Source organism: Oncorhynchus gorbuscha, unplaced genomic scaffold (assembly GCF_021184085.1).
Source record: "Oncorhynchus gorbuscha isolate QuinsamMale2020 ecotype Even-year unplaced genomic scaffold, OgorEven_v1.0 Un_scaffold_1680, whole genome shotgun sequence".
Lineage (NCBI taxonomy): Eukaryota > Metazoa > Chordata > Actinopteri > Salmoniformes > Salmonidae > Oncorhynchus > Oncorhynchus gorbuscha.
Window position 1 is genome coordinate 66,559 of NW_025746388.1, and position 19,935 is coordinate 86,493.

General features: G+C 44.6%; 1 protein-coding gene across 2 annotated transcripts in view; it reads left to right on the forward strand.

Moving 5' to 3' along the window:
* The window catches only part of LOC124023814 (copine-4), a 90,437-nt gene that overhangs the window by 64,244 nt on the left and 6,258 nt on the right, over window positions 1-19,935 (forward strand). The window contains exons 9-13 of one of the 2 annotated variants that reach the window (XM_046338026.1): window positions 3,546-3,632; window positions 5,552-5,611; window positions 9,830-9,963; window positions 10,283-10,337; window positions 10,988-11,039. In XM_046338026.1, the coding sequence (XP_046193982.1) occupies window positions 3,546-3,632; window positions 5,552-5,611; window positions 9,830-9,963; window positions 10,283-10,337; window positions 10,988-11,039 (388 nt within the window). The remainder of the gene's footprint in view (window positions 1-3,545; window positions 3,633-5,551; window positions 5,612-9,829; window positions 9,964-10,282; window positions 10,338-10,987; window positions 11,040-19,935) is intronic. The other variant, XM_046338027.1, reaches the window with a different exon arrangement.

Here is a 19,935-nt window from a genome sequence, read left to right on the forward strand (position 1 = left end):
TCATCCTGTGCAGTGTAATTACTGGTCTCATACCATGCAGTGTAATTACTGGTCTCATCCCGTGCAGTGTAATTACTGGTCTCATCCCGTGCAGTGTAATTACTGGTCTCATCCCGTGCAGTGTAATTACTGGTCTCATCCCGTGCAGTGTAATTACTGGTCTCATCCCGTGCAGTGTAATTACTGGTCTCATCCGGTGCAGTGTAATTACTGGTCTCATCCCGTGCAGTGTAATTACTGGTCTCATCCCGTGCAGTGTAATTACTGGTCTCATCCCGTGCAGTGTAATTACTGGTCTCATCCCGTGCAGTGTAATTACTGGTCTCATCCCTTGCAGTGTAATTACTGGTCTCATCCCGTGCAGTTTAATTACTGGTCTCATCCCGTGCAGTGTAATTACTGGTCTCATCCTGTGCAGTGTAATTACTGGTCTCATCCCGTGCAGTGCAATTACTGGTCTCATCCCGTGCATTGTTATTCTGGGTCTCGTCCTTTGTATTTATTAGAGGTTTAACCCCGTCCTGTTGTTTGGGTTACATCCCTGTGTGTTTGTATACGTGTTTGTTTTGGGCTTTGTCCTGCCTTTCATGGCATGTTGTGTAATTTGGGTGGAGTATTAAAACCCCCTATTACGTATTCCTGCGCTTGTCTCCAATCATTTATACAATGTGAAACATGGTCATTATTATATACCTAAGACTTCTCAGACTGTAGGAATCACACTCTGATATGATTCTGTACTCACTGCAATGTATGTCTCTCCAGATGATATGTCAGAGCAGAGAGAAAGTGGGTTAGAGAGGCAGAGCTCATGTGGGTTGCCGACTGGAGATTTGTTTTCATCCAACCAGAGGGTAGTGTCCTCTTTCTGGGGGATGTGACCAGAGGCTAGTGTCCTCTTCCTGGGGGATGTGACCAGAGGGTAGTGTCCTGTCTCTGGGGGATGTGACCAGAGGGTAGCGTCCTCTCTCTGGGGAATGTGACCAGAGGTTAGTGTCCTCTCTCTGGGGGATGTGACCAGAGGGTAGCTTCCTCTCTCTGGGAGATGTGACCAGAGGGTAGCTTCCTCTCTCTGGGGGATGTGACCAGAGGGTAGCTTCCTCTCTCTGGGGGATGTGACCAGAGGGTAACTTCCTCTCTCTGGGGGAAGTGACCAGTGGGTAGCTTCCTCTCTCTGGGGGATGTGACCAGAGGGTAGCTTCCTCTCTCTGGGGGATGTGACCAGAGGGTAGCTTCCTCTCTCTGGGGGATGTGACCAGAGGGTAGCTTCCTCTCTCTGGAGGATGTGACCAGAGGGTAGCTTCCTCTCTCTGGGGGATGTGACCAGAGTGTAGCTTCCTCTCTCTGGAGGATGTGACCAGAGGGTAGCTTCCTCTCACTGGGGGATGTGACCAGAGGGTAGCTTCCTCTCTCTGGGGGATGTGACCAGAGGGTAGCTTCCTCTCTCTGGAGGATGTGACCAGAGGGTAGCTTCCTCTCTCTGGGGGATGTGACCAGAGGGTAGCTTCCTCTCTCTGGGGGATGTGACCTTAACCTTGACCTTGACCTTAACCCCTACCCTCACCCTAACCTTAACCATAACCCTTACCTTACTTCTTATGGCTGCAGGGTCAGTATTGAGTAGCTTGGATGAAAGTTGCCCAGAGGTGCCCAGAGTAAATGGCCTGCTCCTCAGTCCCAGTTGCTAATATATGCATATTATTATTAATATTGGATAGAAAACACTCTGAAGTTTCTAAAACTGTTTGAATGATGTCCGTGAGTATAACAGAACTCATATGGCAGGCAAAACCTGAGATGAAATCCAAACTCTACACACAAAGGAATTCTCCAGTTGGAGAACTCTCCACAACACCCTAAAGATTGATTCTATACTTAGTTTGACAAGTTTCTTCGACCTGTACTATAACTTTTAGAAGTTTTTGTCCGACATTCGGATGGACCTGCACGAGCGTTTTGTATACCTAAGCCCTAACAAAAGTAGCTACTTGGACATAAATAATGGACATTATCGAACAAATCAAGCATTTATTGTGGAACTAGGATTCCTGGGAGTGCATTCTGATGAAGATCATCAAAGGTAAGGGAATATTTATAATGTGATTTCTGGTTTCTGTTGACTCCAACCTGGCGGATAATTTTATTTATTTTCTGGGTGCCATCTCAGATTATTGCATGGTTTGCTTTTTCCGTAAAGTTTTTTTGAAATCTGACACAGCGGTTGCATTAAGGAAAGGTATATCTATAATTCCATGTGTATAACTTGTATTTTCATCTACATTTATGATGAGTATGTCTGTAAAATGATAACGGAACTGCAGCCCTGAAAGGTCAAAGGGTACTTAACCTTGATTTCAATTGAAGGCACTTTTACTCTTTTAATAGAGATCAGCCTTCATCACCACTTAAAGAGAGAGTTTGAGGAGACTGTTTTAAGACATTTTAAGTTTTTACCTAATGTCCAGAGTTTTGCAAACCGAACAGCTTCCCTTGGAACAAGAACAAGAAAGAATGCATTTAATTAGTCGACGTTCATGGTGAGGATGACAGGTGACAACCCGTACTGCCGTACAACGCTGGACGCCTCTCCTTCATCACGCCGTCTGGTCCAGGCAGACAGCTGTGTCTTCATTAGCACACAAAAGGAGCTCCAGGCTGAGGCTTCTAGGCTAATTATATTACAATGTGGCTCACTTCGTAGTTTAAATAAACCCTACGGTGCTCGGGCCTCAAACGCAGCAAGCTTTTAAAGGCCGGTCACACCACTAATTGGCTCCTTCATGGAATTTAAGAAGACTGCTGGCATTAAACCTGTTACAGTACGGCCCATTTCATTAGACTCCAATGCCACATATGCTGTAGGATACACAGGGGCTTTTGACTCCTACTGAAATTGGTGATTTGGCTGATGGAGATATCTAGTTTTTTTACCCATTATCTGCTAATCATTCATGGAGCTACAACTAGTTAGGTATCCACTTTTATGATAATGGTTATATAATCGGTTTTGTGAGCTGAAGAGAACGACAGAGAACAGCACGGACAGCCTGTCCCTGAGACGATTAGGTGACTGATGTTTCGTTTTTTCTCTCCCATGACCCTTAGAGGAAAAGTGTTGGATTTCAACACAGGAGTTGTTTTCTGTTTTTGAGCAGCAGATTGAAACGACTGAGCTAATCTGTACAGGCATGAATGGATAACGCTCCCCTCATTAGTGATGAACAAATGATCCTGAAACCAAACCTCGTCAGGCTGTTGTTGCTTGGATTTGCTAATTATTCTCCCTAACACGCTCCACAGTTCCATTTCCTTGCATCTTCTCATTGCTGTGGATCATATTGCTTTCTTTCACTCCATTGTCTGGCCTCCACTACCATCGCTCCATGTTATCCCATGGGATTATATAGTCTATCAATCCTGTCATTTTTTAAATGATTTTTTTCATCTCTGTTTAGCACAGTCAGTCTCCCGCCACCAAGTCACATACTGTAGGGATGATACTGTACCTATTGTGATAGTGTGTTTTTATATTTGATCAACGCCAGGTCCAATGGGAGTGTATAAACCCCAAGTATCAGATGAAGAAGAAGAATTACAAGAACTCTGGTATCGTCATTCTCAATCAGTGCAAGGTGATTCACGACTCTCTCTCATTCACACCCTCATTCCATCCTTCCTCCGCCCACCACTTTCTCTAACCTGATGTCTAAGTCTCATTGGCAGACGGTTCCAGAACATTTATCATCCTGTTGCTGTTATGGATGTGAAAGACGGTTGTGATCAGATGGAATCTGACTAATATGACATTTCTTCCATCTGCTGAACCCACGGATGACCTTAAAATTTGTGTAATTTTGGGGACAACTATGTCTGCATGGAAACACTGTGGAATAGCTAATGTTGTTTTTAAATGCAGACATATTCCCATTAAATAAGTGCTGGCCTTTCTCAGTGTCTTTATTGGCAGATTGCTACTTACCAAGATGATCTATTATATTGAGAAGATAGTCGAGTGACCGCTCCAACAAAGGAAATAAACTCAGCAAAAAAATAAATGTCCTTTTTTCAGGACTCTGTCTTTCAAAGGTAATTAGTATAAATCCAAACAACTTCACAGATCTTCATTGTAAAGGGTTTAAACACGGTTTCCCATGCTTGTTCAATGAATCATAAACAATTAATGAACATGCAGACATGACAACACTTGTGGGACAGGTACAGGATGGCAACAACAACTGCCCGAGTTACACCAGGAACGCACAATCCCTCCATCAGTGCTCAGACTGTCCGCAATAGGCTGAGAGAGGCTGGACTGAGGGCTTGTAGACCTGTTGTAAGGCAGGTCCTCACCAGACATCACCGGCAACAACGTCACCTATGGGCACAAACCCACCGTCGCTGGACCAGACAGGGCTGGCAAAAAGTGCTCTTCACTGAGTGTTACACGAGGCCTGTACTCTGGAGCGGGATCGATTTGGAGGTGGAGGGTCTGTAGTAGTCTTGGGGGATGTGTTGCAGCATCATCAGACTGAGCTTGTTGTCATTGCAGGCAATCTTAACGCTGTGCGTTACATGGAAGACATCCTCCTCCCTCATGTGGTACCCTTCGTGGAGGCTCATTCTGACATGACCCTCCAGCAGGACAATGCCACCAGCCATACTGCTTGGATCTCATACAGCCCGGATCTCAATCCCATTGAGCACGTCTGGGACCTGTTGGATCAGAGGGTGAGGGACAATTTACCCAGAAATGTCCAGGATCTTGCAGGTGCCTTGGTGGAAGAGTGTGGTAACATCTCACAGCAAGAACTGGCAAATCTGGTGCAGTCCAGGAGGAGGACACATTATTCAATTTCTGTTAGTCACATGTCTGTGGAACTTGTGTGGTTTATGTTTCAGTTGTTGAATCTTGTTATGTTTAAACAAATATTTGCACGTTAATTAAGTTTGTTGAAAAAAAAACGCAGTTGACAGTGAGAGGACGTTTCTTTTTTTGCTGAGTTTCCATGTTCTCAAAGATGGGAGGCAGGTGGGAGGAGGCGAGATAAAGTGGAAGGATTCTAGCTAATGAGAGGGCAGATACGTGTGTGAACAACAGGCACAACTAAGTCGTATTTCCTAAAGTTGCCGGAATGCCATGTTCATCCACTTATATAATTTGTAACAGCCTAAACATTATTTAACTTCTGTTAGATTAAATAAGCCTCGTAATTCGACACACTCACATAGACCAAAAAAAGGCTTATCTCACGTAGACAGATTTTGGCCGGAGTAAATCCCCACTTCTTCCTCTCTGATATTTCCCAACACTGGCCAACATGTGACACCAGTTGTAACAGAGACATAATGAACAACACCCACAGCCAGCTGCTTTCTCAAAGCTAATGGCTAACATGCTAAACTAGCTGCTTTGTAATTGGCTGGAATAAGGGATAAGATGTTCCTAAGTGGTCAGTTACTGTGTCTGTCATGTCATCCCCAAGTGATTGGTGCCAATTCTCACTGTGGGTAGCTGAGGTCCCCGCCCTCAACTGCTGTCTCCCATCCACAGATCATCAAGATGCACTCCTTCCTGGATTACATCATGGGAGGCTGTCAGATCCAGTTTACAGTGAGTTCACACTGACACTCACACTAACATGCATGACTCACACATTCACACACAGGATGCCAAAATGTATTCAAATACACAAAATAATGCATATGACTTTTAAAAAATGGCACTGCCCTCATTATTCTCTTTTTAGTTGGGTGACGCATATGTGACAGACTGGGTTTTAACCAGGGTCATGTGTGTGCCACAAGACTGAGTTAGCCTGCCGAGCTTAAGCCTAGGCATTAGCTTAGGGAGCTTACATAAATAATCCTCTTTTGTTCTGATAGTTAGAATGGTTCATTTTCACCACCTGGGAAACAAACCTCTGCCTTTAGCTGCAGCTTTTCAAGAATCTCCCAGCTGTGAACACGTGGGTTCTAGTTATCTGTTGTTTTTCTGGATAAGGGATGCCCTCTGCCCCCTGCCTGTAAATAGTGTTTGTGTGAAACTACTTCTCAAGGGAGGTCTTACTGAGGTACACTTAATTGACCAGGAAGTGTTTGCTCTTATGGCACACTAACTTTTCCTTTTATTCCTACCACCTAAAAGGCGACCGTGGTTGATGTTGACATTTAAATGGGTTCCATACTTCCTTCAGATCCCTTTGCGAGAGTGTTAGGCTCTCTCTCTGTGCCAGGCTGAACAACAGATGAGAAACGTTCTGCCTCTAACCGTTTCTAACGAGGAACAATGTATCCATAGATCACAGACGTGAGAGAAAGAATAACAGATGACAAAAGAGAGAGGGGGGGAACAAGCCCAACAGAGTAGAAGAGGATAGCAGAGCAGACAGAGTGGGATGGTGTATGTGTCAGAGTGAGAGGTGTAAAGGGAAGGTGGGATGGTGTATGTGTCAGAGTGAGAGGTGTAAAGGGAAGGTGGGATGATGTATGTGTCAGAGTGAGAGGTGTAAAGGGAAGGTGGGATGGTGTGTGTGTCAGAGGGAGGGAGAGGTGTAAAGGGAAGGTGGGATGGTGTGTGTGTCAGAGTGAGAGGTGTAAAGGGAAGGTGGGATGGTGTATGTGTCAGAGTGAGAGGTGTAAAGGGAAGGTGGGATGGTGTGTGTGTCAGAGTGAAAGGTGTAAAGGGAAGGTGGGATGGTGTATGTGTCAGAGTGAGGGAGAGGTGTAAAGGGAAGGTGGGTTGGTGTATATGTCAGAGTGAGGGAGAGGTGTAAAGGGAAGGTGGGAGGGTGTATGTGTCAGAGTGAGAGGTGTAAAGGGAAGGTGGGATGGTGTACATGTCAGAGTGAGGGAGAGGTGTAAAGGGAAGGTGGGATGGTGTATGTGTCAGAGTGAGAGGTGTAAAGGGAAGGTGGGATGGTGTATGTGTCAGAGTGAGGGAGAGTTGTAAAGGGAAGGTGGGATGGTGTATGTGTCAGACTGAGGGAGAGGTGTAAAGGGAAGGTGGGATGGTGTGTGTGTCAGAGTGAGGGAGAGGTGTAAAGGGAAGGTGGGATGGTGTATGTGTCAGCGTGAGGGAGAGGTGTAAAGGGAAGGTGGGATGGTGTATGTGTCAGAGTGAGAGGTGTAAAGGGAAGGTGGGATGGTGTATGTGTCAGAGTGAGAGGTGTAAAGGGAAGGTGGGATGGTGTGTCTGTCAGAGTGAGGGAGAGGTGTAAAGGGATGGTGGGATGGTGTGTGTGTCAGCGTGAGGGAGAGGTGTAAAGGGAAGGTGGGATGGTGTATGTGTCAGAGTGAGAGGTGTAAAGGGAAGGTGGGATGGTGTATGTGTCAGAGTGAGAGGTGTAAAGGGAAGGTGGGATGGTGTGTCTGTCAGAGTGAGGGAGAGGTGTAAAGGGATGGTGGGATGGTGTGTGTGTCAGAGTGAGGGAGAGGTGTAAAGGGATGGTGGGATGGTGTGTGTGTCAGAGTGAGGGAGAGGTGTAAAGGGAAGGTGGGATGGTGTATGTGTCAGAGTGAGAGGTGTAAAGGGAAGGTGGGATGGTGTATGTGTCGGAGTGAGAGGTGTAAAGGGAAGGTGGGATGGTGTGTGTGTCAGAGTGAGGGAGAGGTGTAAAGGGAAGGTGGGAGGGTGTATGTGTCAGAGTGAGAGGTGTAAAGGGAAGGTGGGATGGTGTATGTGTCAGAGTGAGGGAGAGGTGTAAAGGGAAGGTGGGATGGTGTATGTGTCAGAGTGAGAGGTGTAAAGGGAAGGTGGGATGGTGTATGTGTCAGAGTGAGGGAGAGGTGTAAAGGGAAGGTGGGATGGTGTATGTGTCATGATTGAGGAGAGGTGTAAAGGGAAGGTGGGATGGTGTATGTGTCAGAGTGAGGGAGAGGTGTAAAGGGAAGGTGGGATGGTGTATGTGTCAGAGTGAGGGAGAGGTGTAAAGCGAAGGTGGGATGGTGTATGTGTCAGAGTGAGGGAGAGGTGTAAAGGGAAGGTGGGATGGTGTATGTGTCAGAGTGAGAGGGGTAAAAGGAAGGTGGGATGGTGTATGTGTCAGAGTGAGGGAGAGGTGTAAAGGGAAGGTGGGATGGTGTATGTGTCAGAGTGAGGGAGAGGTGTAAAGGGAAGGTGGGATGGTGTATGTGTCAGAGTGAGAGGTGTAAAGGGAAGGTGGGATGGTGTATGTGTCAGAGTGAGGGAGAGGTGTAAAGGGAAGGTGGGATGGTGTATGTGTCATGATTGAGGGAGAGGTGTAAAGGGAAGGTGGGATGGTGTATGTGTCAGAGTGAGGGAGAGGTGTAAAGGGAAGGTGGGATGGTGTATGTGTCAGAGTGAGGGAGAGGTGTAAAGGAAGGTGGGATGGTGTATGTGTCAGAGTGAGGGAGAGGTGTAAAGGGAAGGTGGGATGGTGTATGTGTCAGAGTGAGAGGGGTAAAAGGAAGGTGGGATGGTGTATGTGTCAGAGTGAGGGAGAGGTGTAAAGGGAAGGTGGGATGGTGTATGTGTCAGAGTGAGGGAGAGGTGTAAAGGGAAGGTGGGATGGTGTATGCGTCAGAGTGAGAGGTGTAAAGGGAAGGTGGGATGGTGTATGTGTCAGAGTGAGAGGTGTAAAGGGAAGGTGGGATGGTGTATGTGTCAGAGTGAGAGGTGTAAAGGGAAGGTGGGATGGTGTATGTGTCAGAGTGAGAGGTGTAAAGGGAAGGTGGGATGGTGTATATGTCAGAGTGAGTGAGAGGTGTAAAGGGAAGGTGGGATGGTGTATGTGTCAGAGTGAGAGGTGTAAAGGGAAGGTGGGTTGGTGTATGTGTCAGAGTGAGAGGTGTAAAGGGAAGGTGGGATGGTGTATGTGTCAGAGTGAGGGAGAGTGTAAAGGGAAGGTGGGATGGTGTATATGTCAGAGTGAGGGAGAGGTGTAAAGGGAAGGTGGGATGGTGTATGTGTCAGAGTGAGAGGTGTACAGGGAAGGTGGGATGGTGTATGTGTCAGAGTGAGGGAGAGGTGTAAAGGGAAGGTGGGATGGTGTATGTGTCAGAGTGAGGGAGAGGTGTAAAGGGAAGGTGGGATGGTGTATGTGTCAGAGTGAGGGAGAGGTGTAAAGGGAAGGTGGGATGGTGTATGTGTCAGAGTGAGAGGTGTAAAGGGAAGGTGGGATGGTGTATGTGTCAGAGTGAGGGAGAGGTGTAAAGGGAAGGTGGGATGGTGTATGTGTCAGAGTGAGAGGTGTAAAGGGAAGGTGGGATGGTGTATGTGTCAGAGTGAGTGAGAGGTGTAAAGGGAAGGTGGGATGGTGTGTGTCAGAGTGAGTGAGAGTGAGGAGATGTTTGTGTAAAGTGAGAGGTGTAAAGGGAAGGTGTATGTGTCAGAGTGAGAGGTGTAAAGGGAAGGTGGGATGGTGTATGTGTCAGAGTGAGGGAGAGGTGTAAAGGGAAGGTGGGATGATGTATGTGTCAGAGTGAGGGAGAGGTGTAAAGGGAAGGTGGGATGGTGTATGTGTCAGAGTGAGGGAGAGGTGTAAAGGGAAGGTGGGATGGTGTATATGTCAGAGTGAGAGGGGTAAAAGGAAGGTGGGATGGTGTGTGTGTCAGATTGAGAGGTGTAAAGGGAAGGTGGGATGGTGTGTGTGTCAGAGTGAGAGGTGTAAAGGGAAGGTGGGATGGTGTATGTGTCAGAGTGAGAGGTGTAAAGGGAAGGTGGATGGTGTATGTGTCAGAGTGAGGGAGAGGTGTAAAGGGAAGGTGGGATGGTGTATGTGTCAGAGTGAGGGAGAGGTGTAAAGGGAAGGTGCATACATTTGATGTAATTGGAGTCAAACTCCCCTTTGATTGCCACTTGTCTTCCCAGGTAGCTATTGATTTCACCGCCTCGAACGGGGATCCTCACAACAGCTGCTCCCTACACTACATCCACCCATACCAGCCTAACGAGTACCTCAAAGCTCTGGTCGCTGTAGGGGAGATCTGCCAGGATTACGACAGGTGAGGCCAATCGTTAACAGCTATTATATCAAATGTTGTGCAATGACTGTTGCTCGTGACTTCAATGTTGATTCCTCCTCTCCTGAAAAAATAACTTTTCAAAGTTTGTGTGTGAAAGTTTCCTCTCGTTGTCCAGTGACTCAGAGGTTATGTAAATGAGAAGTCATTCAGAGCCCATGGTAGTCCAGGGTCACCAGCAGAATGGACTTGTTTATGGGCATGTGTTTCAGATAACAATCCCTGGCTCAGAATCCAGTGTGCCATCGCTCAAATTCTAATCACTCTTTTGTTTTCTATCCCTGCATGCATTTCAATCCAGTGACAAAATGTTCCCAGCGTTTGGCTTCGGCGCTCAGATTCCGCCCGACTTCAAGGTAATTTCCAACCATATTTTTCATAGAGTTGGGCTATGGCTCAGCCTCAGCAGGGTGTTATAATCACTCCTGTGACAAGATGAGATGAGTTGAGACTCTGGCTCTGCTCTCCTGCTTCTGTAGTGATTACGACACCCTGCTGGCCCCCGCTGGCCCCCGCTGGCCCCTGCTGGCCTCTGCTCTGCCCTGTTCTGTCACACAGAATGGGCCGGTCCAACCCAGGGTTCTCTACTGCTGGATTGACTCTCTGAGTCACTGAACTGCCCAGCAGGAAATACTGGCCATTCTGCCTGGGTAACTGGTGCTACCCCTGGCTGACACATGATGCTGCCTCTGGTCCAGAGAGGAGGGGAGGGGGGGGGGGGGTACCATGGCACGCAATTATGCTCATTATCCAACCTACATAAATGCATCAGTCGACTTTTACATTTGATTGTATGATTGATTGCTTCTGGCCAACTCTGTGTTAGTGTGCGTGTGTGCGTGCGTGCATGCGTGCGTGTGTGCGTGTGTGCGTGTGTGCGTGTGTGCGTGTGTGTGTGTGTGTGTGTGTGCGTGTGTGTGTGTGTGTGTGTGTGCGTGTGTGTGTGTGTTCCTTTGCCTCACTGTTCCATGATGATCAATCGTCCATATTTTTCATCTTCCTCCAGGTTTCTCATGATTTTGCAGTGAATTTTAATGAGGAAAACCCAGAATGTGCAGGTAGGTGCTTCGCCTCAAACAGATTAGAGGTTCACCCTGGCTTTGAAATCAGACTGTCAAAATGCTTTATTTCAAATGCTCATCACCAGCTCTGGGGTGGGTTGTTACCTTAAATTGGCAAAATTGGGGTCAATTTCCCCTTGCACTGAATAACTATTAAATATTAAAAGCATAAATTTATCTTTAATAACACATTAACCAGATAATAAAACCACATATCTTTAAACACATTAACCAGATAATAAAACCACATATCTTTAATAACACATTAACCAGATAATAAAACCACATATCTTTAATAACACATTAACCAGATAATAAAACCACATATCTTTAATAACACATTAACCAGATAATAAAACCACATATCTTTAATAACACATTAACCAGATAATAAAACCACATATCTTTAATAACACATTAACCAGATAATAAAACCACATATCTTTAATAACACATTAACCAGATAATAAAACCACATATCTTTAATAACACATTAACCAGATAATAAAACCACATATCTTTAATAACACATTAACCAGATAATAAAACCACATTAATCATATTCTCTCTTCATGCCGGCCCAAACACTTTGTAGGGATGCATCAATAAAACGTTTTAACAGTGAGTCTACAGTTTGTTCAGAATCGAAACGGTTTCAGGAAAATGTTGAACAGCCAAAGGTGACCTGCATAAAGTCCCACAGACAGGCCTGGATGAAGCCGCTGTCATCGCACACCACAGGGGATCAACGTACATCAATCAACCTGGTGGCAGCCAGCCTTCGTTTCTTCACATTAAAGTGGACTGTTAATGCTAAATACCCTGACTGCCCCACAGGGACATCATGTCTGGAGGAGAGAGGCCAGGTCTGTGCTGTAGTCAGATAATGAGCCCCGAGGGTTAGAACCACCGCACAGACACCGGGGTGGGTAACGGTTAGAGAGGTGAGCCAGCAACCGCAGCGTTTACTGTGAGGCTGTACCAGCTTTATTTGACCGTTTTACTGTGAACAGTGAGGCTGTACCAGCTTTATTTGACTGTTTTACTGTGAACAGTGAGGCTGTACCAGCTTTATTTGACTGTTTTACTGTGAACAGTGAGGCTGTACCAGCTTTATCTGACTGTTTTACTGTGAACAGTGAGGCTGTACCAGCATTATTTGACTGTTTTACTGTGAACAGTGAGGCTGTACCAGCTTTATTTGACTGTTTTACTGTGAACAGTGAGGCTGTACCAGCTTTATATGACTGTTTTACTGTGAACAGTGAGGCTGTACCAGCTTTATCTGACTGTTTTACTGTGAACAGTGAGGCTGTACCAGCTTTATATGACTGTTTTACTGTGAACAGTGAGGCTGTACCAGCTTTATCTGACTGTTTTACTGTGAACAGTGAGGCTGTACCAGCTTTATTTGACTGTTTTACTGTGAACAGTGAGGCTGTACCAGCTTTACCTGACTGTTTTTCTGTGAACAGTGAGGCTATACCAGCTTTATTTGACTGTTTTACTGTGAACAGTGAGGCTGTACCAGCTTTATTTGACTGTTTTACTATGAACAGTGAGGCTGTACCAGCTTTATCTGACTGTTTTACTGTGAACAGTGAGGCTGTACCAGCTTTATTTGACTGTTTTACTGTGAACAGTGAGGCTGTACCAGCTTTATCTGACTGTTTTACTGTGAACACTGAGGCTGTACCAGCTTTATCTGACTGTTTTACTGTGAACAGTGAGGCTGTACCAGCTTTTTCTGACTGTTTTACTGTGAACAGTGAGGCTGTACCAGCTTTATTTGACCGTTTTACTGTGAACAGTGAGGCTGTACCAGCTTTATCTGACTGTTTTACTGTGAACAGTGAGGCTGTACCAGCTTTATCTGACTGGTTTACTGTGAACAGTGAGGCTGTACCAGCTTTATTTGACTGTTTTACTGTGAACAGTGAGGCTGTACCAGCTTTATTTGACTGTTTTACTGTGAACAGTGAGGCTGTACCAGCTTTATTTGACTGTTTTACTGTGAACAGTGAGGCTGTACCAGCTTTATTTGACTGTTTTACTGTGAACAGTGAGGCTGTACCAGCTTTATTTGACTGTTTTACTGTGAACAGTGAGGCTGTACCAGCTTTATCTGACTGCTTTAACAATGGCCAAGTAGTAGGCTACTGTGGTTATTTGATTGTAATGTACACTATATATACAATAGTATGTGGACATCCTTTCAAATGAGTGGATTCGGCTATTTCCGCCACACCCGTTGTTGACAGGTGTAAAAAAATCTAGCACACAGCCATGCAATCTCCATATAAAAACATTGACAGTAGAATGGCCTTACTGAAAAGCTAGGTGACTTTCAACATGGCACCGTGATAGGATTCCACCTTTCCAACAAGTCAGTTCTTCAAATTTCTGCCCTGCTACAGCAGCCCCGGTAAGGGATGTTATTCTGAAGTGGAAACATCTAAGAGCAACAACATCTCAGCCTCGAAGTGGTAGGCTACACAAGCTTACAGAACAGACCGCTGGGTGCTGAAGCGCTTAGCACGTAAAAATGATCTGTCCTCGGTTGCAACACTACTACTGAGTTCCAAACTGCCTCTGGAAGCAACATCAGTACAAGAACTCTTCGTCCATGGCTGAGCAGCCGCACACAAGCCTAATATCACTATGCACAATTGTTGCAGGAATTAAATTGCTCTATGTTTTAACACCCAATTAAAATTAAACACTCTGTCAATTCATAAGGATTTGTAAGACCCTTATTCTATAGTAATGGACAGAGCCCAGTCTTAAAGTCAATCAGCAGAGTTTATTCACAAGAGTACTGAACACGATACAGTTTACTACAGGTTATAAACTGAAAATGACGTCATTAGTTCCAGTACCAACCCGTCTCTTCTCCCACCCTGGTACAAAGACAGTATCTCAAGCCTTCCCAAATCGTCTCCCTACCAATTTAATATAATTTATGACCGAGCCAAGGTCTTCTCGTGTAGATAAGCATTCTAGCCAGTCTGAAGATATAGTTCATTCATTTCTACCAAGGAACAGACAGTCATTGTTCTAATTATTGATTATATTTACACACATTATATTCAGTACTAGGATTAAGAAAGAAAATTCATACATATACAGTAACATACTAATATTCTAATTAGTACATATACAGTAACATAATAGTATTCTGATTAGTACATATACAGTAACATAATAGTATTCTGATTAGTACATATACAGTAACATAATAGTATTCTGATTAGTACATATACAGTAACATAATAGTATTCTGATTAGTACATATACAGTAACATAATAGTATTCTGATTAGTACATATACAGTAACATAATAGTATTCTGATTAGTACATATACAGTAACATAATAGTATTCTGATTAGTACATATACAGTAACATAATAGTATTCTGATCAGTACATATACAGTAACATTCGTATATACAGTATTCTGATTAGTACATATACAGTAACATAATAGTATTCTGATTAGTCAGTCCTGATTGAAATGTATACATAATTAGTCATTATTGATAAAAAAATTCCCTTAACAGCAATGCCAAGTGTCGGCTGAGTTGTGTAAAGCTCGTTGCCATTGGACTTGATGAATCTTCACCATCTGGCAGTCCGAATGAATAATGGTCTGGGTTAGGGCTGTGGCAGTCACAACATTTAGTCAGCCGGTAATTGTCAAGCATTGTTCCAATTGACCGTTAATTAACATAAACACATTTAACCTCTTGGCTTCCACACAGCCTACAAGCTACTGATGCAGACCTTTGGAACATCTACATTTTAAAAAGTCTAATGAATCCATTATGTATTTTAGACAGGTCTAAAGAAACATGATATGAAGAAAATGTAGTTTATTTCAGTACAACAGAGTAGCATACTCTGAGTTGTCCTTATGTTAGGTCCTGATCTGGCTATGCCATATGGCTGTGGGATAAACTAGTTAATTTAGCAGACAAGATCTGGTTAGAATTCCATGGCATTATTGTATAGTATGAGAAATACAATTGAACAAATATGAATAAAATAGAAAGGATATTTCCTCCCATTGATTTGAGGAAGTGCGCACATGTGGCTATTCTGTATTGAGTGGTTAACATAGAAATAGGTACTCCTATATGCTTCATATAGAGTTATTAATGTAACTTTAGTTGTTCTACAATCGTTGGGCTATATGTTTTGATTTTTAGTACATTGTAAGGCTGCATGATGAGACTCTAATGATGATTTCAAAAAAGTTGCTTGAAAGGCATGAGCTCTGCTTTGTTTTGTTTTGCAGGCTGTTCAAATCAAATCACATTTATTTATATAGCCCTTCGTACATCAGCTGATATCTCAAAGTGCTGTACAGAAACCCAGCCTAAAACCCCAAACAGCAAGCAATGCAGGTGTTGAAGCAAGTTGGCTAGGAAAAACTCCCTAGAAAGGCCAAAATCCAGGAAGAAACCTAGAGAGGAACCAGTCTAGTCCTCTTCTGGCTGTGCCGGGTGGAGACTATAACACAACATGACCAAGATGTTCAAATGTTCATAAATGACCAGTATGGTCAAATAATAGGTCTGGGACAAGTAGCACGTCCGGTGAACAGGTCAGGATTCCATAGCCGCAGGCAGAACAGTTGAAACTGGAGCAGCAGAAAGAAAGAGAGGAAGAGAGAATTAGAGAGAGCATACTTAAATTCACACAGGACACCGGATAGGACAGGAGAAGTACTCCAGATATAACAAACTGACCCTAGCCCGCCGACACATAAACTACTGCAGCATAAATACTGGACGCTGAGACAGGAGGCGTCACGAGACACTGTGGCCTCATCTGATGATACCCCCCGGACAGGGCCAAAAAGGAAGGATATAACCCCACCCACTTTGCCAAAGCACAGCCCCCACACCACTAGAGGGATATCTTCAACCACCAACTTACCATCCTGAGACAAGGCCGACTATAGCCCGCAAAGATCTCCACCACGGCACAACCAAAGCGGGGGCGCCAACCCAGACAGGGAGATCACATCAGTGACCCAACCCACTCAAGTGACGCACCCCTCCTAGGGACGGCATGAAAGAGCATCAGTAAGCCAGTGACTCAGCCCCTGTAATAGGGTTAGAGGCAGAGAATCCCAGTAGAAAGAGGGGAACCGGCCAGGCAGAGACAGCAAGGGCGGTTCGTTGCTCCAGAGCCTTTCCGTTCACCTTCACACTCCTGGGCCAGACGACACTCAATCATATGACCCACTGAAGAGATGAGTCTTTAATAAAGACTTAAAGGTTGAGACCGAGTCTGCATCTCTCACATGGGTAGGCAGACCATTCCATAAAAATGGAGCTCTATAGGAGAAAGCCCTGCCTCCAGCTGTTTGCTTAGAAATTCTAGGGACAATTAGGAGGCCTGCTTCTTTTGACCGTGGTGTACGTGTAGGTATGTACGGCAGGACCAAATCAGAGAGATAGGTAAGCCCATGTAATGCTTTGTAGGTTAGCAGTAAAACCTTGAAATCAGCCCTTGCCTTGACTGGAAGCCAGTGTAGGGAGGCTAGCACTGGAGTAATATGATATTTTTTTTGGTTCTACACACTTCATCAGTCTCTCATTCAGAATTTGACAAGCACTTGATAATGCCTCAACTTCCCGGCGGCATCCCCTTTGTGTGGCCCTAATGCACCCTAAAGAAACTCCATTCCTTTTGCGGCCAGTGGCTGTTGTTCCCTACTCCCTGAGTGCTGCTGCTCCAAAGCACCTCTCACTCACATGGCTCTCGTGATCGGGTCTTTCTCACAGGCTACAAGTGAAGACAGACACTTTGGGGACACAACTGCGCGCGTCCTTATCCAATTCCAAGGTGCATATTGAAGATATTAGAAGAACTGTCAACATTTACTTTTCAGCTTACAAGATGAATAGGCCTAACCAACAGCAAAAGAACTAACCTATGTCAATCTACTATCCCCCATAGTACAAAAGTTGACCTATTCTGTGCGAGAAATAAATATTCCAAACATAGTCTGGAACAGTTGTGGGATGTGATAGACCCCAAATTTAATACAAACACTAGCTTCCCCCCTCATTTACGCAATGAGGCTGACGCAACAGATTAGAACGTTTAACTTAAAATGTGATACACTATTATGCTATTCCTTCACATTATAAGCGCAGCAATGCGCACACATAGGCTATATGCACGAATGTTCCTTTAGTGGGAAAACACCATAATCAAAAGTGGCCACAAATGTGATTTGGCTTGTAATGCTTTTATTATAAACGTGCATTTCTTTTGTGAAAATGATCTTCCCCAAACGTGAAACTAACACACTGCATGTGTATGCCAGTCAGACTCTACACCTCTTGTAAAGAGGATTAATTTTAGGAAGTTATTTGGCCACTTAATTTTTCTATAGGATTGAGATCAGGGCTTTGTGATGGCCCCTCCAATACCTTGACTTTGTTGTACTTGAGCCATTTTGCCACAACTTTGGAAGTATGCTTGGGGTCATTGTCCATTTGGACGACCCATTTGCGACCAAGCTTTAACTTCCTGACTGATATCTTGAGATGTTGCTTCAATATATCCACATCATTTTCCTTTCTCATGATGCCATCTATTTTGTGAAGTGCACCAGTCCCTCCTGCAGCAAAGCACCCCCACAACATGATGCTGCCCTCCCGGCTTTACGGTCTGGATGATGTTCTTCGGCTTACAAGCCTCCTTCCCCTTTTTTCCTCCAAACATACAGTAACAATGGTCATTATTGCCAAACAGTTCTATTTTTGTTTCATCAGACCAGAGGACATTTCTCCAAAAAGTATGATCTTTGTCCCCATGTGCAGTTGCAAACCGTAATCTGGCTTTTTTATGGCGGTTTTGGAGCAGTGGCTTCTTCCTTGCTGAGCGGCCTTTCAGGTTACGTCAATACAAGGACTCATTTTACTGTGGATTTATGTACTTTTGTACCTGTTTCCTCCAGCATCTTCACAGGGTCCTTTGCTGTTGTTCTGGGATTGATTTGCACTTTTCACACAAAAGTATGTTCATCTCTAGGAGACAGAACGTATCTCCTTCCTGAGCGGTATGACGGCTGCGTGGTCCATTGTTGTTTATACTTGCGTACTATACATCCACAGGTACACCTCCAATTGACTCAAATGATGTCAATTAGCCTATCAGAAGCTTCTAAAGCCATGACATCAATTTAGGGAATTTTCAAAGCTGTCTCATGACATAGTCAATTTAGTGAATGTAAACTTCTGACCCACTGGAATTGTGATACGGTTAATTATAAGTGAAATAATCTGTCTGTAAACAATTGTTGGAAAAATGACTTGTGTCTTACACAAAGTAGATGTCCTAACCGACTTGCCAAAACTATAGTTATTTAATTAACAAGAAATTTGTGGAGTGGTTAAAGAACGAGTTTTAATGACTCCAACCTAAGTGTATGTCAACTTCTGACTTCAAGTGCATCATTATCAAGTGAATATGATTCTCCTTGAAAAGTGAGGCTACATTCTCATAGAAACAGTTAAATATGTTACAAAGTTGCCAAGTTTAATTCAATTGATCTCATATGATCTAACCAGCTTACCTGCACACAGCCCTAACACTTTTTCAGCTTTTCAGCTCATCCTCCACTTTCTACCTTGTATTCGTGCCACTCTATCATCTTGCTTGTTTTGATTGGCAGCTGCCCTGGATGGATGGAGAGGAGCCAGACAGGTTCTGATCCAGTCCAGAGATTCTTGCCAGGAATAGATCAGTCTCAGTACTCCTCTGTCAGGCAAGCTTCCAGCCCACCTCCCAAGGCAGAGGGCATAGCTTGCAGTTTTTCATGCAAGAAAACTGACTGTCGTACAGATGCTGTTAGATGTGGACACACACCAATGCGCACACACACACGCTCAGTCAAAAACTGTCTTTCTTTGTGCCTGTACAAATGATTGATATTGATATCTGTTTGAAGGTGAATGTTTGCATTACTGTGGGTAGAGGGAGTGGCAAGCTGAGACTGCCTGTGTGTGTACATACCGGTGTTTGTGCTTGTGTAAGATACACTATATAAACAAAAGTATGTGCACACCCCTTCAAATTAGTGGATTCGGCTATTTCAGCCACACCTGTTGCTGACAGGTGTATAAAATCAAGCACAAAGTCATACAAAAACATTGGCAGTTTCCTGTTTGACGAGTAGGTGTCCACATCCACATTGCAGTATAGTGGTCAGTGATCAGACCTCCAGATGTCTGCAGTATAGTGGTCAGTGATCAGACCTCCAGATGTCTGCAGTATAGTGGTCAGTGATCAGACCTCCAGTTGTCTGCAGTATAGTGGTCAGTGATCAGACCTCCAGATGTCTGCAGTATAGTGGTCAGTGATCAGACCTCCAGATGTCTGCAGTATAGTGGTCAGTGATCAGACCTCCCTCCAGTGATGTCTGCAGTATAGTGGTCAGTGATCAGACCTCCAGATGTCTGCAGTATAGTGGTCAGTGATCAGACCTCCAGATGTCTGCAGTATAGTGGTCAGTGATCAGACCTCCAGATGTCTGCAGTATAGTGGTCAGTGATCAGATCTCCAGATGTCTGCAGTATAGTGGTCAGTAATCAGACCTCCAGATGTCTGCAGTATAGTGGTCAGTGATCAGACCTCCAGATGTCTGCAGTATAGTGGTCAGTGATCAGACCTCCAGATGTCTGCAGTATAGTGGTCAGTGATCAGATCTCCAGATGTCTGCAGTATAGTGGTCAGTAATCAGAATTCCAGATGTCTGCAGTATAGTGGTCAGTGATCAGACCTCCAGATGTCTGCAGTATAGTGGTCAGTGATCAGACCTCCAGATGTCTGCAGTATAGTGGTCAGTGATCAGACCTCCAGATGTCTGCAG